This window comes from Dipodascopsis tothii, assembly GCF_038497935.1.
Source record: "Dipodascopsis tothii strain CBS 759.85 unplaced genomic scaffold V1510scaffold_21, whole genome shotgun sequence".
Classification (NCBI taxonomy): domain Eukaryota; kingdom Fungi; phylum Ascomycota; class Lipomycetes; order Lipomycetales; family Lipomycetaceae; genus Neoaidaea; species Neoaidaea tothii.
In genome coordinates, this window is record NW_027118005.1 from 62,343 (window position 1) to 79,129 (window position 16,787).

Sequence of the window (16,787 nt, forward strand, 5' to 3'; positions counted from 1 at the left end):
CCTTATCTGGCTATCTATTCTATCTGCTCCGGACAGCGGTCGCTGCCGTCGTCGGGCTATCGGCACGCGTGCCGTCTACCGGGGGGCACGCGGCAGCCGTCGCCGGTGGGCCGTCTTGTGGCACACCGGCTGTGCCGCGGGCGGCCTGCGTCCAGAACGCACGCCCTAGCCCAGGCCTAGTCTACGGTGACGTCGACGAGCGCGCCCGTGCCCAATACGGTGTGCGCTAGGCCCTGCACGGCTTGGCTGTGGCTTGCCCGCGTCCGCGCTGTACTCCTAGGGTAACACGAGCCCCCTCTGTAGGCGCTGGCTGCGCTCTTTGTGGTGTTCGTACCGTTTCTTATCCGGGCGCCGGGTACTCCCACTTTGCTGGGTGCCACGCGCCATCTGGGGGTACCATCTGATTAATAGACGATCGTACTATGTTCTTTCTTCGCTAGTCGCTCACTACCTGTAGCTGTCCGGTGGCATGCTTGCAATCTAACATTCGTCTTCCAGATCGCTGGCCACCACACTCTGGCAGATCCTCAAGGATTGTTCGGTTGCCTCTCTGCACCGCCAAAATTCGAAGCGAGCCGACGAAGCTCGCCCGATCGAACGTCGCGAACCGACCGAACGTCGCCGACGACTTCACGACTCTCGGGCGATCCCGACACTGCGACGCCCCGCCTCTGTCTAGACTAGGACGACCAGGACAACCAGGACAACCACTTCGCCCGGGCCCCGGTAGCTGTGTGTGGCGATGGCGAACTCGCTGCTCACACGCCTGCGGCGCCCGTTCGGGCGCCGCAGCTCGCGCGCTGCCCGCCGCGACTCTGAGAAGCCGGCGGACGCTCAGAAGATGGGCACGTTTGCGGGCGTAAGTGCGCGCGCACGGCCGGACTGACGCCAGGTGTTCGTTCCCACAACGCTGAACGTGCTGTCGATCATCATGTTTCTCCGGTTCGGCTTCATTCTCGGCCAGGTCGGCGTACTGGGCATGCTAGGTGGGTAACGGGCGCGTGGGCGCGCGCGGGCGACCGCTGGAGCGCCGCCGGACGGCCACCGGGCCCACGCCGGGCGGCACGCGCGTGCGGACGGCCGCCGGGTGGGCGTGGGCGCCCGGGCGGGCGTCCGCGGCGGGCCCCGCGCGCGCACGCGCCGTCGGAGTTGGCCGAGCTAACGTCAGGCATCCTTGTCATCAGTTACGTGATCGATCTCCTCACCGTGCTCTCGATCTCGGCCATCTCGACCAATGGCACAGTCAAGGGCGGCGGCGCCTACTACATGATCTCGCGCAGTCTCGGCCCCGAGTTTGGCGGCTCGATCGGCATCATCTTCTACATCGGCCAGGTGCTCAATGCGTAAGTGAGCCGCACGGGGTGCGGCGCGGCTAACCTCAGGGGCCTCAACGTCATCGGCTTCATCGAGCCCATCCTGGCCAACTTCGGCCGCGAGTACGGCGTGACCGCGCCGCTGCTGCCCGAGGGCCGTTGGTACGAGTTTCTGTACGCGTCCGTGCTGCTGCTGGTGTGCTCGGCCGCGTGCATGGCCGGCTCGTCCGTGTTCACCAAGACGGGCTATGTCCTGTTCGTGATCCTCGTCACGGCCACGCTGTCGGTGCCGCTCTCGGCGTTCTTCGTCAAGCCGCACTACATCATGGACTACGACACGGTGTACTCGGGCATCTCGCTGGCGACGCTGAAGGAGAACCTGCTCCCGCACTTCACCGCCGGCGCCGCCGGCAGCGAGAACGACGGCCCGGAGAACTTCCAGTCCATGTTCGGCCTGTTCTTCCCGGCCACGGCCGGCATCTTCGCCGGCGCGTCCATGTCCGGCGACCTGCGCACGCCCGGCAAGAGCATCCCTAAGGGCACGCTCTCGGGCCTGCTCATGACGTTCTGCTTCTACTCGCTCGTCATCGTCTTCATGGCCTCGTCCATCCCCCGCCAGCTGCTCTACACGGACGTGCAGGTCCTGCAGACGGTCAACCTGTCCAAGTACGTGATCATCCTGGGCGAGATGTCGACCTCGCTCTTCTCGGCCATCGTCGGCATCGTCGGCGCGGCCAAGGTCCTGCAGGCCATCGCCCGCGACGACATCGTCCCCCAGCTGGCCGTCTTCAAGATGGGCACCAAGGTCGGCGACGAGCCGATCTACGCCGTCGGCATCACCTACGTGATCTGCCAGCTCATCCTCTTCCTCGACATCAACACCATCGCCGGCCTGGTCACGATGGCGTTCCTACTCACGTTCATCGTCACGGACGTGGCCTGCTTCCTCCTCAAGATCGGCTCGGCGCCCAACTTCCGGCCGTCGTTCCACTTCTTCCACTGGTCGACCGCGCTCGTCGGCGGCCTGCTGTCGATCGCGACCATGTTCGTGGTCGACGGCATCTACGCCAGCGTCATCCTGGCGGTCACGATCGGCCTCTTTGTGATCATCCACTACATCACGCCACCCAAGTCGTGGGGCGACGTGGCGCAGTCCCTGATCTACCACCAGGTCCGGAAGTACCTGCTGCGGCTGCGTCAGGACCACGTCAAGTTCTGGCGGCCGCAGGTGCTGCTGCTGGTCGACGACCCACGTGACTCGTGGAACCTGATCCACTTCTGCAACTCGCTCAAAAAGGGCGCGCTGTACATCCTCGGTCACGTGGTCGTCATGGACGACTTCCAGGAGTCGTACCCCGAGATGACCCGGCTCCAGAACGCGTGGTTCAAGCTCCGGGACATCTCGCGCGTCAAGGCGTTCGTGCAGATGGCCGCCGGGCCCGACATCGTGTGGGGCGTGCGCAACATCGTCCTGCAGGCCGGGCTCGGCGGCATGAAGCCGAACGTGGCCGTCATGGGCTTCTTCAACGTGGCCGACTACAAGGCGTCGCGGCCGCTGGTGGACGTGCCGTCGGTGGCGGCCGGCAAGCGCGAGCGCGCGCACGCGCCGCTGCAGTTCTCGTACAAGTACAAGGGCAACATCGACGCGCTGCCGACGGACGAGTTCAAGTACGGCAACAAGATGACGGCGACGCAGTACGTCAACATCATCGAGGACCTGCTGGCGATGCACGTGAACGTGGCGATCGCGCGCAACTTCCCGTCGCTGGAGCTGCCGTACACGTGGGTGCCGCGGGGCGCGCGCGCGAAGCAGTACATCGACCTGTGGCCGATCCAGATGTCGGCGCACATGTTCGAGCCGAACGGCGAGGGGCACGTGTCGACGACGAACTTCGACACGTACACGCTGATCCTGCAGCTGGGCGCGATCCTGCACACGGTGCCGGCCTGGAAGAAGTCGTACCAGCTGCGCGTGATGGTGTTTGTGGAGTTTGCGGAGGACGTCGAGGAGGAGCGCGGCCGCGTCAAGACGCTGCTGGAGAACCTGCGGATCGAGGCCGAGGTGTGCGTGTTCTGCCTGTCGGACGGGTCCGTGCCGGCGTACGAGACGCTCGTGCACGGCCGGCCGGACGCGACGGGGCGCGTGGGCGAGGCGCTGGCCGGCGACGACTGGTGGCGCGAGGTCCAGGACGCGCGGGCGAGCCTCGAGGCCATGGGCATGGTCCAGCCCGGCGCGGCGCTGCCGTGGACGCTGCTGGAGGGCATGATCACGCGCGAGGACGGCCCGACGTGCGCGTGGGCGGGCGAGCTGGCGCCGCCGGTGGCGCCGGCCGCGGCCGCCGACGACCTCGAGAGCGGCGACGGCGAGTTTGCGGGCCTGCGGAAGCGCCGCCACACGTTCTCGGACGTGCAGCGCATTGGCATGTCGCTGAGCATGCAGACGAGCCGGCTGCTGGACGAGTTTGTGCAGAACGCGGACGACTTTGCGGACGCGGACGAGGACGAGGACCGGCCGCGGCCGGTGGTGCGCACGCGCAGCAAGAGCATTTCGCGCCAGGAGACGGCGTCGTCGTCGGCGACGCTGTACAAGCTCGAGGCGGCGCAGGCGGCGCAGGCGGCCGCGCAGGCGGCTGCGCAGGCGGCTGCGGCCGCCGCCGCCGACGACGCCGTGGACCCGCTCACGCCCGAGCGCCCGCCGCTGTCGCACCAGTCCACGTCGGCGTCCGTCCGCAGCCGCCGGCCGCTGCCCAACTTCAGCGGCCAGAAAATCCCCCACGCCGAGGTCCTCGACGAGGAGGACGAGGAGCACAAGACGATCCGGTTCGCGGCCCGGTCCGCGCCCCGCGCCGACCACCTCAACCGGCAGCCGTCGTCCGTCGCCGAGCTGTCGACCGTGGCCAGCTCGGCCACGCTCATCTCGGCGGACGACGACGACGACGACACCAAGCCGCTGACGCGCACAGCCACGCAGCGCTCCGGCTTCTTCGGCGACATGTCGGCCCTCCACCGGACCGTCACCAACCGGTCCATGGCCGCCGTCTCGACCACGCTCTCGTTCAACGACCTACCCGCGCGCGCGCAGCACCTCGTGCTCAACGACCTCATGCGCGGCGTCTCGGCCCAGGCCGCCGTGCTGCTGGCCACGCTGCCGGCGCCGATGGTCAACACCTGGCAGAGCGAGGACGAGAGTCTGGCCTATCTCGAGGAGCTCGACCTGTGGTGCCGCGACCTGCCGCCGGTCCTGCTCGTGCACTCGATGAACGTGACTGTGACGATGGCATTGTAGTTTGCATGTGTGGATGTAAAGTAGGGCGAGGCCCGATACGACTTACGACGGGGACGAGAGCTTGGAGATTTTGGTAAAATGCATTGTGAGATAGACGTATGTACAGGTCAGTGCGTGAGGTACCACCGGCCCTTGGCCCGGCGGCGCTGGATCACCTTGCGGCCGGTGGCCGAGCGCATCCGCGCGAGAAAGCCGAACTTGCGCTTGCGCCGCCGCGTGGACGGCTGGTACGTCGTGCCGCGCGCCTTCCACCGGCGCTGCAGCGCGGCGAAGGCGCCGGCGAGCGGCGACTGGCCGACGACGGCCGACAGCAGCGACGGCGCGCTGCCGGACGTCAGCGCTGTGTGGCGCGCGTGCGTGGCCGCGGCCGACGCCGACGCCGTGTGCTTGATGGACGACGCGGCCATGAAGAGCGACCGCCGCATGGCCGGCGCGGGCGCCGCGGCCGTGCGGAGACTGGACCGCAGGCTGGAGCCCAGGCTGGAGCCGAGACGAGCAAACATATCTGCGGTCAGTTGGTGTCCGTGGTAGCTGCGGCACCGCGGGTCAGCCATCGCCCGCGCGCCCCCGGTGCCTGCTGACCGGCCGGCCGAGGGCGATTGCGAGTTCTGGGCCCGGCCGGGGCCGGCGTTGAGGAGTACTCACCTGTAGCAGCCCGCGCTTCTGATGGTGCAGAGTGGTGAAAATTCTGCGCTGCGGCTCAGGTCATGATAACTCCCACTGCGTTGCGTTGCTCCGCACCTCGAAAATTTTGTCTGCGATTTAGCACCACAGCACAAGGTGAGTACGAAACGAACGGCGGCAGCGCCTGGCGAGGACGCCTGGCGGAGGCTGGGCTGGCGGCCGGGTCAGCGTGCGGAGCTTGGGGTGTGGCGCGCCGTGGAGGACGCTGCGGTCCCTGCAGAGCCATCGAACCGGCCTGTTCGCAGGCCCGACCGATCTACGAGACAGGCATGGCCGCCCTGGGACGGGCATTCGGCCGATCCTGAGGCCTGTGGAGCGGCTGGCGGCCTGAGGACACAGATCGGCTTGAGCCGCAGACGGTGCGGCTCGCTTATGGCGTCTGGCTCCTCGAACTGCCACTCGGGTGCGGGTGGCTGCCCGCCGGGCAGGCGGGGCGGTGGACACACTGCCGTGCCCTGCCCGACGGACAGCCGCGTTTGGCGAGCGGCGGCCGCAGGCTCGTCTGCAAGCTGTGTGAGCCGCACGGTGTGCGGCGTCAGCCCCAGTGGCGCAAGGCTGTGGCACTGCTGAGGTTACACAGGCCAAGCCTGAGCCGCACGGTGAGCCGCACGGTGAGCCGCACGGTGAGCCGCACGGTGAGCCGCACGCCGCACGCCGCGCCGCACGAGGCGCGGCTCACCTTCTTAGCACTCCAGTCTCTGGCCGCCAGTCTCTGGCCGCCAGCTCTGGCCGCCAGTCTTTGGCCGCCACCCCGCGGAGAACACACCCCCGGTACGCCACAGAGCCCCGCGCCCGGCACCCTCGTGCCTCGTCAGAGTCCTCCCGCCGGCACCCGCCACCTGAGCCGCACGATGTGCGGCGCACGAGCACGCTGACCGCAGATGTCCGTCGCCAACCAGTGGCGCGAGACCGGGATCACGACGGTGCATGTCACGCACGTCCAGAAGATCTCCAACGAGGCCGCCCAGCGTCTGCTGGCAGACTTCATCGCGACCATCGAGAGCGAGACCGTCCAGAACGCCGGCGCCGACGCGGACGCGGACCGCAGCAACATCTCAAACGCAGTCACGCAGCAGCTGCGGCGGATAGACCGGGACCTCTGCGGGCTGCCCCCGCTGGAGCGCAAGCGCAAGGCCGAGCCCGAGGCCGCAGAGGCCACGCAGGCCGCCGCGGACGAGGACGTCGACATGGACGACCAGTTCGTCGACGCCCAGGAGACGGCAGACGCGCCGATCGACAAGGCCGAGCGCAAGCGGCTCAAGAAGCTGCGGCTCAAGGAGGAGAAGCGGCTCAAGGCCGAGGCCAAGAAGGCCGCCGCGGACGAGTGATTGTATTTACATATGTACATCAGGTGTGGCTCACCCGGTCGATCTCGGCCAGCAGGCGGTCGACGTCGCGCACAAAGGCCGCAAACTCGGCCGGCGCACCGAGGGTGCCGCACAGCAGGGCGCCCTCGACGCGGCGGCCGCGCAGCACGCCGCCCTCGACGACGCTGTAGCGCAGCGTGTGCTCGCCGAAGGTGTAGTCCATCTCCTGGACGTGCTCCATGCTCTCGAAGAGGTACTCGACGGGCTCGGCGTCCGGCGGCGCGACGGTCAGCGTCGGCGGGATGTGCACCCGCGTGTTCTCGCGGATGTCGAGCTTGAGCCGGTCGAGGAAGTCCTGGACGGCCGGCACGTCCGGCGCGAGCATGGCGCCCACGACCCGGCCCAGGCGCACGTCGTACGGCCGGTGCGGCAGGCACACGTCCGCGTAGACCTGGCTCTCGATGAGCTCGATCGTGCCGTACTTGACCATGGTCTCGCCGGACTCGGTCACGGGGAACCACATCTCGGCGATCGGGTGGTCCATGTACGTGGCCGGCTGCCGGTACGGCGACGGCACGAGCCGGAGCTTGACGTACGTGCGGTACTCGTTGGTGGCTGTGCCGTCGAGCATCTTGTACGCGAGCGCGGCCGGCGCGAGCGCGCTCGGCTCGGCCAGCGACTTGTGCAGGAACGGCGTGAGCAGCGGCACGTGCGACGAGAAGAAGTTGGCCTTGGCGGGCGCGGCCAGCCGGCCGGCGAGGTCGGCCGGGCCCGCGCCGAGCTCGTGCAGGACCTGGCCGAGCGAGGCCGAGTAGTAGGGCTGGAAGGGCCCGGCCGAGGGCGCGCGCGTGGCCTCGAAGCCGGCGGAGAGCCGCTGGACGAGGCCGAAGAGGTCGCCGAAGGAGGCCACGCCGGCCACGCGCCCCGCGGCCGCCTCGGCCGCCGTCGTGTGCCCGGCGCCGGCCACCCGCGGGCTGTTGTTGCGGAACACGGCCAGCGGGTGCGTGTCCAGCTCGGCCGCCGGCGCCGCGGGCCCGCCGCCCCGCCGCTTGACGGCCGCGTACCGCCCCCACGGCCGCTGCCGGTGCTGCCACGCCACCGCGTCGTTGTCGATCACGCGGTAGCAGTGCACGTCCGCCGCCGGGTCGGCCGCCGCGGCCACCACGTTGGCCGTCCGCAGCGGCAGCCCCAGCGACGACACCACCAGCCGGCGCGCCACGTCCAGCTTGTCCTGGCCCAGCGCCGAGATCCGCAGCGCGCCGTCGTCCGCGCGCTCGACGTACGTGTCCGAGATCCGCGACACGGCCTGCACCGGCACGCTCTCCACCGTCGTCGACGTCGCCGCCAGGAACGACAGGTCCACGGTCGCGTCCAGGATGTTGTCCACGATGCCGCGGATCGACCGCCGGATCTGGTCGATCTTGGCCGCCGTCGCCCGCACCACCATCGCCTTCTCGGCCGGGTTGATCGTGATCTCCGCGCCCAGCCGCGCCCAGCCGCGCGGGATCCGGCCCTCCTTGCCCACGATCAGCGCCAGCTGCTTCGGCGACAGCTCGAACCGCTCCGTCACGAGCACGTCCATGCGCGCCTGGATCTGCTCCGAGATCGCCAGGCCCCACACGTCCCGCAGGATGATCTCGATCACGGCCGCCTTGGTCGTGTCGCTGCGGACCCCGCCGGCCTCGTACTTGCGCGCGTAGTCCCGCAGCTGCTTGGCCCGGAACCCCGCGTACAGCTCGGCCGCGAGCTGCTCGTAGCGCTTCTGCGACACCTGCGGCCGCGCCGACCGCATTTCGTCGATGGTCTCCATGAACTTCTCGGACGCGTCCTCGAACACGAGCAGCTTGGACGACAGGTCCTCCAGCTCCTTCTCGGCCAGCGTGGTCGCGTCCGACTCGAGGTGCGTGCGCACGCGCCGCGGCCGCAGCGTGTGCTGCTCGTCGAGGATGATCACGCGGACTTCGTCCTGGCCGGTGATGGGCCGGCGCGGGCGGAAATGCACCGTGGCGCCGGCCAGCGCGCCCGCGCCGTCGCCGGCCGGTGCCGCGCCGTCGCCGGCGCCGTCCGCGGGCCCGCCCGCGCCCGCGTCGCTGTCGTAGGGCCGCTCCGCCGCCGCCTCGGCCGCCGATTCGGCCGCGCCGTCCGCCGGCGGCCACGCCGATCCCGTCGCACGCCGCACCGGCGCCGCGCGCCGCGCCGCCATCCGCGCGCCCGGTGGCCGCGGCCGCGGCCGTGCCACCGCCGCCGCCAGCGCCCGTCCCAGTCTGGTTGTCGGCCTCATGGTTTGGTTCTCTGGGCGTGCGGGCGTGGCCGAAGTTTTTTCGCGCGGGCCCGGCCTTGCCCGTTTGGGCAAGCATGCTCGTTCTGGCAAACTTGCCCCTTTCGGCGATCCGGCGTTCGGTCGCTAGTCAAATCCGTGTCCGTGTCGAACCTCACCGCGCCCTTACAGCCAGACGACGACCTCAAGCCGTGGCATCGCATCGACCGAGCCCCCGCCGTCCCCGAACGAGGCCCAGACCAAGGCCCCGACCCCCCCAGGCCCACCCGACGGACGCTGCAGCCGCTCCAGGCCAGCGTTGCGTCGCCAGATCGAAACGACCGGCTGGATGTTATGGTCGAGGATGCGGACGAAATTCCGACCAAAGCACCAGCGGCTCATCCTGCAGTGCTATCCGGGCGGACGGGCGCAGGAGAAGCACCCGAACTCGTCTGAGCTGTCGTACCTGCTGTACTATGTGTCGACGCGGCGGAGCAAGCTGCCCAAGGTCGGGCTGTTCCTGGACCGCAAGGTCAAGTCGGACCTGTGGCGCGGCCGGGCGGGGTAGGTGCGCGCGCGGCCGGACTGACGGTAGGAACGTGCAGGTGTCGGTGGACATCTGCAAGGCGCTGGTGGAGAAGTGCCCGACGGACGTGAACCTGTTTGCGGAGTACGTGGTGTCGATCCTGACGGTGGTGGCGGGCTCCAACGACCTGGCGCTGTGCCAGTACACAGGCGGGCTGGTACGTGGACGCGGGGGCGGGCTGACGGCAGTTCAAGGCGTTCTGCGCGGCGCACGACGGCGCGCTGCTGGCGGACGACAAGGACTTTGTGGTGGCGTACGTGGGCATGCTGGGGCTGTACATGGACCTGCCGCGGCAGAAGGCCGCGCAGAGCAACGTGGCGGGCTGGCGGCTGGTGGCGCTGGAGGCGGCCAAGAGCGTGGCGGCGTCCGAGGCGCTGGCGGCGTCCAACGGCCAGCTGCAGATCGAGACGATCGTGCCGGTGATCCTGGACGCGCTGGCGGGCGACCACGGCGACGCGCTGGGCGCGCTCAACATGCGGCTGGCGCGCGCGGCGAACGACCCGCCGCCGTCGGCGGCGGGGACCGCGGCCGGGACCGACGCGGGCGACGCCCCGGACGACGCGGACGAGCCCAGCGTGCTCGCGCTGGGCGCCCTGCGCACGCTCTACGACACGACCAACCCCGGCCAGGTCCGGCTGGCCACGCGCGCGGTCGTGCAGTTCATGCTGCGCAAGCCGGCCAACGACGCGTGGAACACGGCGCTGGTGGAGCTGCTGGCTGAGTGGACGCCGGTGCAGTTCCGGTTCATCATCCTGCGCACGCTGCTCGAGTGCCTGACCGACCACGTGCGCCCGGCGCACCACGCCAACGAGCTCACCATCACCAAGCTCGTGGCGTCGCTGCTGTCGTGCTCGATCTCGCTCGTCGGGCTCTCGGTGCTCGACGTCCTGCACCTGCTCTTCAGCCAGATCGTGGCCGCGCTCCACGCCGGCCCCCGCGCCCGCGGCGACGTCGACACGCTCGTGCGCCAGCTGTCGCTGACGATCGGCGACCTGGCCACGCACATCTACTACTCGAACCAGATCACGGACATGGTCTCGGAGATCATCCTCCGGCTCGAGTCGTACATCGCGCCGGCCTTCGCCGACGCCAAGACCGGCATCAAGAACAACCTGACGTCGCTCGCCGTCGACGCGGCCTCGCTCTACGAGCACGACCCGCGCCCGGACGCGGCCGAGAACAGCTACGTGCTCTCGCTGGCGTTCAACATCATCAAGGAGGTCCTCACCGTCGCCAACTCGACCCACACCGGCGTCGACCGCAACACCGTGCCGGCCCAGGTCTGGTTCGGCACCGAGTGCGTCGTCTTCGACAGCCGGGCCGCGCGCTCGGCCTACCTGGACGCGCTCTTCACCTTCTTCTGCGTCGAGGTCGCGGACCCGGCCCGCGACAGCTTCACGCTGCCGGCCCAGGAGAAGCTGGCGGCGGCGGGCTCGTTTGTCGCCCGCGTCCACGCCGCGCTCTACGACTTCATCGTCGGCGACGCTGCCACCGACGGCGACCTGGTCGCCATCAACTTTGTTTTGAATATCATGGCCGCCAAGCTCGGCCTGGGCGCGCTCCTGCACGGCGTGCCGATGGCCATGAAGCTGCAGACGCTGCTGCGCGACGGCGCCGTCGACCTGCGCCACCGCGCCGCCGTCGACAGCCTCTGCCTGCTCTACCTGGACGCGTTTGCGGGCCAGCTCGAGCTGCGCCGGCTCAAGGCGGCCACCGCCACCGAGATTGCCGCGCGCAAGGCCCACGGCGCCTGGGCGCCGTCCGTCGTCGAGCTGCCGCGGCCGGTCCCGGCCACGCGCAACGTGTTCAACGCGCTGATCGACGCCGCGCTGGCGGCGCCGACGGCGGTCGGCGCCAGCTCGAACGGCGCCAACGGCGCCAACGGCACCAACGGCGCCGCCTGGCACCCGACCTACTTCGACGCCAAGGTCGTCGGCCAGTACCTCGACGACGCCGAGCCCGGCCACAGCTTTGGCCAGCTCCTGTTCGCGGACTCGGTCAAGGAGAACGCGGCCGTGGACGTCGCCAGCCGCGCCTCGTCGCCCAGCACGAACCGGCTGTCCGAGCCCAAGGAGTACCCCAGCCCGCTCTCGGCCAACGAGTCGCCGCTGGTGTACCACGTCGCCAACCGCGCGCACGTCAAGTCCAAGCGGCTCACGCGCGCCGGCTGGTGATCATGCCAGCTCGATCGTGCCGCCTCCGGCCAACGAGTGCGTGTACCGCGTCTCGAGCGCCCACGTCCACGGCGGCGTGGGCTCGACGACCTCGTACGCGGTGTCGGTGTTGTACAACAGCGTCGTCTCCAGCGACGGCCGCGTCAGCTGGCCGCTGTCGAGCTCCTGGTAATACGGCAGCAGGTGCTCAGACTCGAGGAGCTGCCGAAAATGCATATTGTGTTAGTCTTTCTTGGTTTTTCGAACGAATAAAAAGCTTGGTGCTTACCAGCGTGCAGACGCCGTCGTACCGGGCGAGCGCGGTCAGCTGCCGCGCAAAGAGCGTGGTCTCGTAGCAGCCCTGGCGGAAATCGCGGCCGGCCGAGATCTTGAGCGGCGCGGTGCACGCGTCGCAGACGACGAGCGCGTCGGACGGCGCGGCGGGGCCGTCGCCCGCGCGGCGCTCGCGCACGACGGCCTCGATGCGGTCAACCGCGGCGCGCAGCTCGCGCGTGTCGAAGACGCGGAGCAGGATCATGCGGTCGCCGATCTCGGGCCCGCGCGCCTCGAGCAGCCGCTGCAGACGCCCGGCAGGGAAATTGCCGAGCGCGTCGATCCAGAAGACGAGGCGGCCGGGGCGGGCGTGCAGGTAGTCGCCGACGAGGCGCATGGCAATCGCGTGCAGCTCGGCGGCCGGGCCGGCCACCACAGAGACGGTCGGGCCGAGCAGGGCGTCCATGTCGACGGAGGACGCGGGCCAGGGGCTGGATCGGGAATAGAGTTTTGGGAGTTGGGACGGGCGGGCGAGAGTTACCCGGCCCTTGTGAGAGCCCTAAGGCGTTAGGGTTGCACGAAAAGGCAGTCACGTCCGCTCCCGCGGCATCTCGAAACTGCAACACCACATCACCATAGCGCACTTTTTGATATTGATTGACTTAAGTGCTTTAACACTCTCGATTTGTTAAACACAGCAACATTTTTCTTTTGCAATAACTCATAGTACACCATGAGCACCTTTGAGTCGGTTGTTATCATTGACGGTATGTGATGCCCAGACGAGCCCTCGTCGCCGTGCGCTGAGGAACGTGTGCTAACGACTCGCAGGCAAGGGCCACTTGCTCGGACGGTTGGCGTCGATTGTCGCCAAGCAGCTCCTGAACGGCCAGAAGGTTGTCGTCGTCCGCACCGAGTCGCTCAACATCTCTGGAGAGTTCTTCCGCTCGAAGCGTAAGTACCCTGGCGCCGTGCTTCCGGGCCGTGCTGATCATGATTCTAGTCAAGTACCACGCCTACCTGCGCAAGGGTACCAGATACAACAAGACCCGTGGTCCGTTCCACTTCCGCGCTCCCTCGCGGATCTTCTACAAGGCCGTCAAGGGCATGATCGCCCACAAGACCGCCCGTGGCAAGGCCGCTCTTGAGCGCCTCAAGGTGTTCGAGGGTGTTCCCCCGCCCTACGACAAGAAGAAGAGAGTCGTCGTCCCCCAGGCTCTCCGTGTCCTCAGACTGAAGCCCGGCCGCAAGTACACTACCGTCGGCCGTCTGTCGCACGAGGTTGGCTGGAAGTACCAGGACGTTGTCTCGCGTCTGGAGGAGAGAAGAAAGGTCAAGTCGGCCGCCTACTACGCCAAGAAGAAGGCCGAGGCTAAGAAGGTCGAGGCCGTCAAGAAGGACGTCGCGGCTGAGGTTAACGAGAAGTTGGGTGCGTTCGGCTACTAAATGTCGGACGTCAAAAGTTCAAATATACTTGATGTATTATACATGTAAAGCGAGGACCTGTGACTTAATATAACATTGGTTTTGCTTGTTAAGCTCTGCGCGCCGCGCGCTGCTCTGCCGTAGATACGTTGGCGCCGCACGGCTCTGCGCTGGTTCAGGCCGTCGACGCTGGGTGCCGTATACGTAGAAGTGTGGTTTGTCTATGTACAGTGTGCGTCTATTTACTTCCGTCGTCGTTGGCGTCGCTTAGCTCAGCTGCGCCAATACGTCACTGCAACGTCCGCACGGCTCCTCGGCCCTGGGCGCCGTGTACTGCCAGCACCGCGGGCACTTGTGCAGGTGCGGCTTCGAGATCGTCACGTCGACGGTGGTCTCGCCCACCGCCACCGCCTTGTCGTACGTCCACGGGCTGTCCGGCGCGGCCTTGGTCTCGGCCACGACCACATCCGAGCTGATAAACAGCTCTGGCCACGAGCTTCCCAGCCCTGTCAGCAGCGTGTGCACGTCCGAGCCAGCCGCAGTCGCCAGCGTGACCGCAGCCTCCAGCGAGCCCCCGATTTTCCTGCTGTCAGCGCCGCCGCTGTCTCGCTACTTACTTGTCCTGTCTGGCCTGTTCCATCAGCGCCTTGACGGCGTCCTGCAGCTCGTGAACGACCGCAAAGTCCTTCACCAGCTGCTCGTCCTTCCACGTCTCGGGCGCGTCGAACCAGCCCGGCACAAACGGCGAGAACGTGGCCGTCCGGTCGCCCGTGATGCTCTCCGGCGAGTGATCCCAGACCTCCTGGGTCATCAGCGGCACAATCGGCGACAGAATCGAGACGTACACCCGCAGGATGTACGCCAGCACGGTCTGTGCCGAACGGCGCGCCACGCTGTCCGTCGCGTCCGCGTAGACGCGGTCCTTGATGATCGTGAAGTAGAACGCCGACAGCGACGTGCTGATGTGGTTGTTGACCAGCTGCACGACCCGGTTGAACGCAAACTGGTCGAACTGGTCCTTGACCGCCTTCTCGAGCTCGTACAGCTGGCTGAGCGCGTACCGGTCGACCGGCCGTAGGTCCTCCAGCGGCGTGTACTGGCCGCCAAAGTCGCTGATGTTTCCGAGAATGAACCGGAACGTACGGCGGATCTTGCTGAGCGACTCGGCCACGCGCTGCAGGACCACAAAGCTGATCGCGATGTCCCGCGAGTACTCGGACTGCGCGATCCACAGCCGCAGGCCGTCGACGCCGATCGGCTTGAAGCTCTTGATGCCCGTCGTCGTGATCTGCGACGGCAGAATGCCGTTGCCGAGGGACTTGGACATCTTGACACCGGTCTCGTCCAGGATGAAGCCGTGGGTCAGCACGTTGGCGAACGGCGCGACCTCCGTGTTGCTGGACGCCGCGTGCGTCAGCAGCGACGACTGGAACCAGCCACGGTGCTGGTCCGAGCCCTCGACGTAGACGTCGGCCAGAGGCTTGCCGGCGCGCTCGGCCCCGTACAGATCGCGCATCAGCGTCCAGCTCGTGCCGCTGTCAAACCAGACGTCGAGCGTGTCCTTGGCCTTGACGTACGTCCTGCCGTTGCCGCGCAGCTCGGGCGGCACCCAGTGCGACACGTCGGTCTCGTCCGCGAACCACGAGTCGATCCCGTTCTTCTTGATCTCGGCAATGACGTGGCTGACGCTCTCGACCGTCATCAGCGCCTCGCCCGTGTCGGCGTCGTACAGTGCTGGGATGGGTACGCCCCACGAGCGTTGGCGTGATATGCACCACTCGCTGCGCTCGCGTACGAACGACGACATGCGCTGTTTGCCGGTCGCTGGCACGAAGTTGACGGCCTCGAGCGCGGCCGTGCTCGGCCGCTTGATCGACGCCACGTTGGCAAACCATTGCGACGTCGCCCGCACGATCACGGGCTTCTTGGACCGCCAGTCGTACGGGTACTTGTGGCGGTAGCCCTTCTGGAGCTTGACGAGTGCCCCGGCCTGCGCCAGCCGGTCGATGACGATGGCCTGGCCCTCGCCCAGGACTGGCTTGCCGACCAGCTCCTCGGCCAGCTCGGTCAGGATGTCCGAGTTGTACTTGCCGTAGTCGTCCACGGGCGAGTACGTGTCGACGCCGAGCTTTTGGCACAGCAGATAGTCCTCCATGCCGTGGCCGGGCGCGCAGTGGACGAGGCCGGTGCCGGACGAGGCCGTGACGAAGTCCGCGACGACGATGGGCTGCTCTGGTGCGCTCTCGGGCCGCCGCAGGGGGTGCACATACGTGGCCGAGGCCAGCACCGAGCCCAGGATGCCCTCGGCCAGCGTCGTCGTCGGGCCGAAGAAGTCGCGCAGCTGCTCGTATCGCTCGTCGGCAACAATCAGGACGCCGGCGTCGGCCGCCGCTACCAGCCGGTACGTCATCTCGGCGTTGACGGCGATGACCTTATTGGAAGGAATGGTCCACGGCGTCGTCGTCCAAATAAGGGCCGATACCGGAGTCTCGGCGTCGACGCCGGCCTCGGCCAGCACGGCGGCCAGCCCGCCGCGGTTGACGAGCGGGAACTTGACGTACGCGGTCGTGCTCGTGTGGTTTTCGGCGTACTCGAGCTCGGCCTCAGCCAAAGCCGTATGCGACTGGCAGCTCCAGTACACCGGCTTGCGCTGGCGGAAGATCAGGCCCCGCTCGAGCATGTCCTGGAAGATCTCGAGCTGGCGAATCTCGTACGCCGGGTCCATAGTCGTGTAGTAATTTTCCCAGTCGCCCATGACGGCCCACGAGCGAAAGTCGGTCTTTTGGCCCTCCAACGACATGGCCGCGTGCTGCCGGGCCAGGGCGCGAACCTCGGTCGGCGTCATGTTGGCCTTCTTGAGGCCCTTCTTGGCGCCGGCCTCGAGAGCCTTGAGCTCGATTGGCAAGCCGTGGCAGTCCCAGCCCGGGATGTACGAGACTTGGCGGTGGCGCATGGTCTGGTAGCGGATGATGATATCTTTGATGACCTTGTTGACCGAGTGGCCTGGCATCAGTACCGCGCGGCAATTGCAACCTACCGAGATGCACGTTCGCGTTGGCGTACGGCGGGCCGTCGTGCAGGACGAACCTCGATTCTGTGGGCAGGTTCGATTGCTGGACGTCAGTCGGACTCGGCGCCACCTGGCTCCTCGGCCACCCCGTCTGCGGCCGCCACAGGTCGCACTCACCTGCCATTGGTACAGCCGGTCACTGCACTTGTCCAGGTAGAGCTCCTTGATCGCCTTGGGGTTGGATCTGTTGGCGAACGTGGTCTGGGGAAGATGCAGCGACGCTTGGTAGGAATGCTCGAGGTCGTCCTTGGTAGAGGCCAGCCGGCGCTGGATCACGCCTACGGCCTGCGGACAGAGCCGGTTTAGCCGGGCGACCAGCCGGGCGCGGCCAGCGTAGACGAGTCCCATTGCTCCGGAGATGCAATTGCGTGGGTGGTGAGGCGCGAAATTTTGAGGTGTTGTGCGCCGCACGTTGTGCGGCTCGACTACGGTG

At 67.7% G+C, this 16,787-nt stretch overlaps 7 protein-coding genes across 7 annotated transcripts; 4 read left to right on the top strand and 3 right to left on the bottom strand.

Annotated features, from left to right (window-relative positions):
* The first annotated feature begins 424 nt into the window (after window positions 1-424).
* On the top strand, window positions 425-4,819 carry V1510DRAFT_419004 (amino acid permease-domain-containing protein). The gene is made up of 4 exons (XM_066934218.1): window positions 425-859; window positions 893-986; window positions 1,169-1,343; window positions 1,383-4,819. Exons 1-4 carry the CDS (start codon window positions 743-745, stop codon window positions 4,597-4,599), a joined length of 3,603 nt encoding a protein of 1,200 aa, XP_066788131.1. The 5' UTR covers window positions 425-742; the 3' UTR covers window positions 4,600-4,819.
* V1510DRAFT_419006 (mitochondrial 54S ribosomal protein bL34m) lies at window positions 4,517-5,291 on the bottom strand. The gene is made up of 2 exons (XM_066934219.1): window positions 5,245-5,291; window positions 4,517-5,104 (listed from the first exon to the last, which is right to left on the bottom strand). Exon 2 carries the CDS (start codon window positions 5,100-5,102, stop codon window positions 4,707-4,709), a length of 396 nt encoding a protein of 131 aa, XP_066788132.1. The 5' UTR covers window positions 5,103-5,104; window positions 5,245-5,291; the 3' UTR covers window positions 4,517-4,706.
* An 873-nt stretch (window positions 5,292-6,164) lies between these two features.
* V1510DRAFT_403830 (uncharacterized protein) lies at window positions 6,165-6,611 on the top strand (the record flags this gene model as incomplete). Its single annotated transcript, XM_066932187.1, has 1 exon — window positions 6,165-6,611. The coding sequence occupies one exon, from the start codon at window positions 6,165-6,167 to the stop codon at window positions 6,609-6,611; it is 447 nt and encodes a 148-aa protein (XP_066788133.1).
* Window positions 6,612-6,641: 30 nt separating this feature from the next.
* On the bottom strand, window positions 6,642-8,793 carry V1510DRAFT_437048 (mitochondrial inner-membrane-bound regulator-domain-containing protein; the record flags this gene model as incomplete). Its single annotated transcript, XM_066935571.1, has 2 exons — window positions 6,642-6,654; window positions 6,683-8,793. 2 exons carry the CDS (start codon window positions 8,791-8,793, stop codon window positions 6,642-6,644), a joined length of 2,124 nt encoding a protein of 707 aa, XP_066788134.1.
* Window positions 8,794-9,020: 227 nt separating this feature from the next.
* Window positions 9,021-11,874, top strand: V1510DRAFT_396232 (uncharacterized protein). Its single transcript, XM_066931885.1, has 3 exons — window positions 9,021-9,411; window positions 9,443-9,590; window positions 9,622-11,874. The coding sequence occupies exons 1-3, from the start codon at window positions 9,197-9,199 to the stop codon at window positions 11,605-11,607; spliced, it is 2,349 nt and encodes a 782-aa protein (XP_066788135.1). The 5' UTR covers window positions 9,021-9,196; the 3' UTR covers window positions 11,608-11,874.
* Window positions 11,875-12,533: 659 nt separating this feature from the next.
* On the top strand, window positions 12,534-13,397 carry V1510DRAFT_396234 (60S ribosomal protein uL13). The gene is made up of 3 exons (XM_066931886.1): window positions 12,534-12,626; window positions 12,691-12,813; window positions 12,863-13,397. Exons 1-3 carry the CDS (start codon window positions 12,593-12,595, stop codon window positions 13,303-13,305), a joined length of 600 nt encoding a protein of 199 aa, XP_066788136.1. The 5' UTR covers window positions 12,534-12,592; the 3' UTR covers window positions 13,306-13,397.
* On the bottom strand, window positions 13,323-16,710 carry V1510DRAFT_419018 (tRNA synthetases class I-domain-containing protein; the record flags this gene model as incomplete). Its single annotated transcript, XM_066934220.1, has 4 exons — window positions 16,472-16,710; window positions 16,322-16,397; window positions 13,902-16,287; window positions 13,323-13,867 (listed from the first exon to the last, which is right to left on the bottom strand). Coding segments are annotated over exons 1-4 (3,004 nt in total), but the record flags the coding sequence as incomplete, so codon positions are not given.
* Window positions 16,711-16,787: the final 77 nt, after the last annotated feature.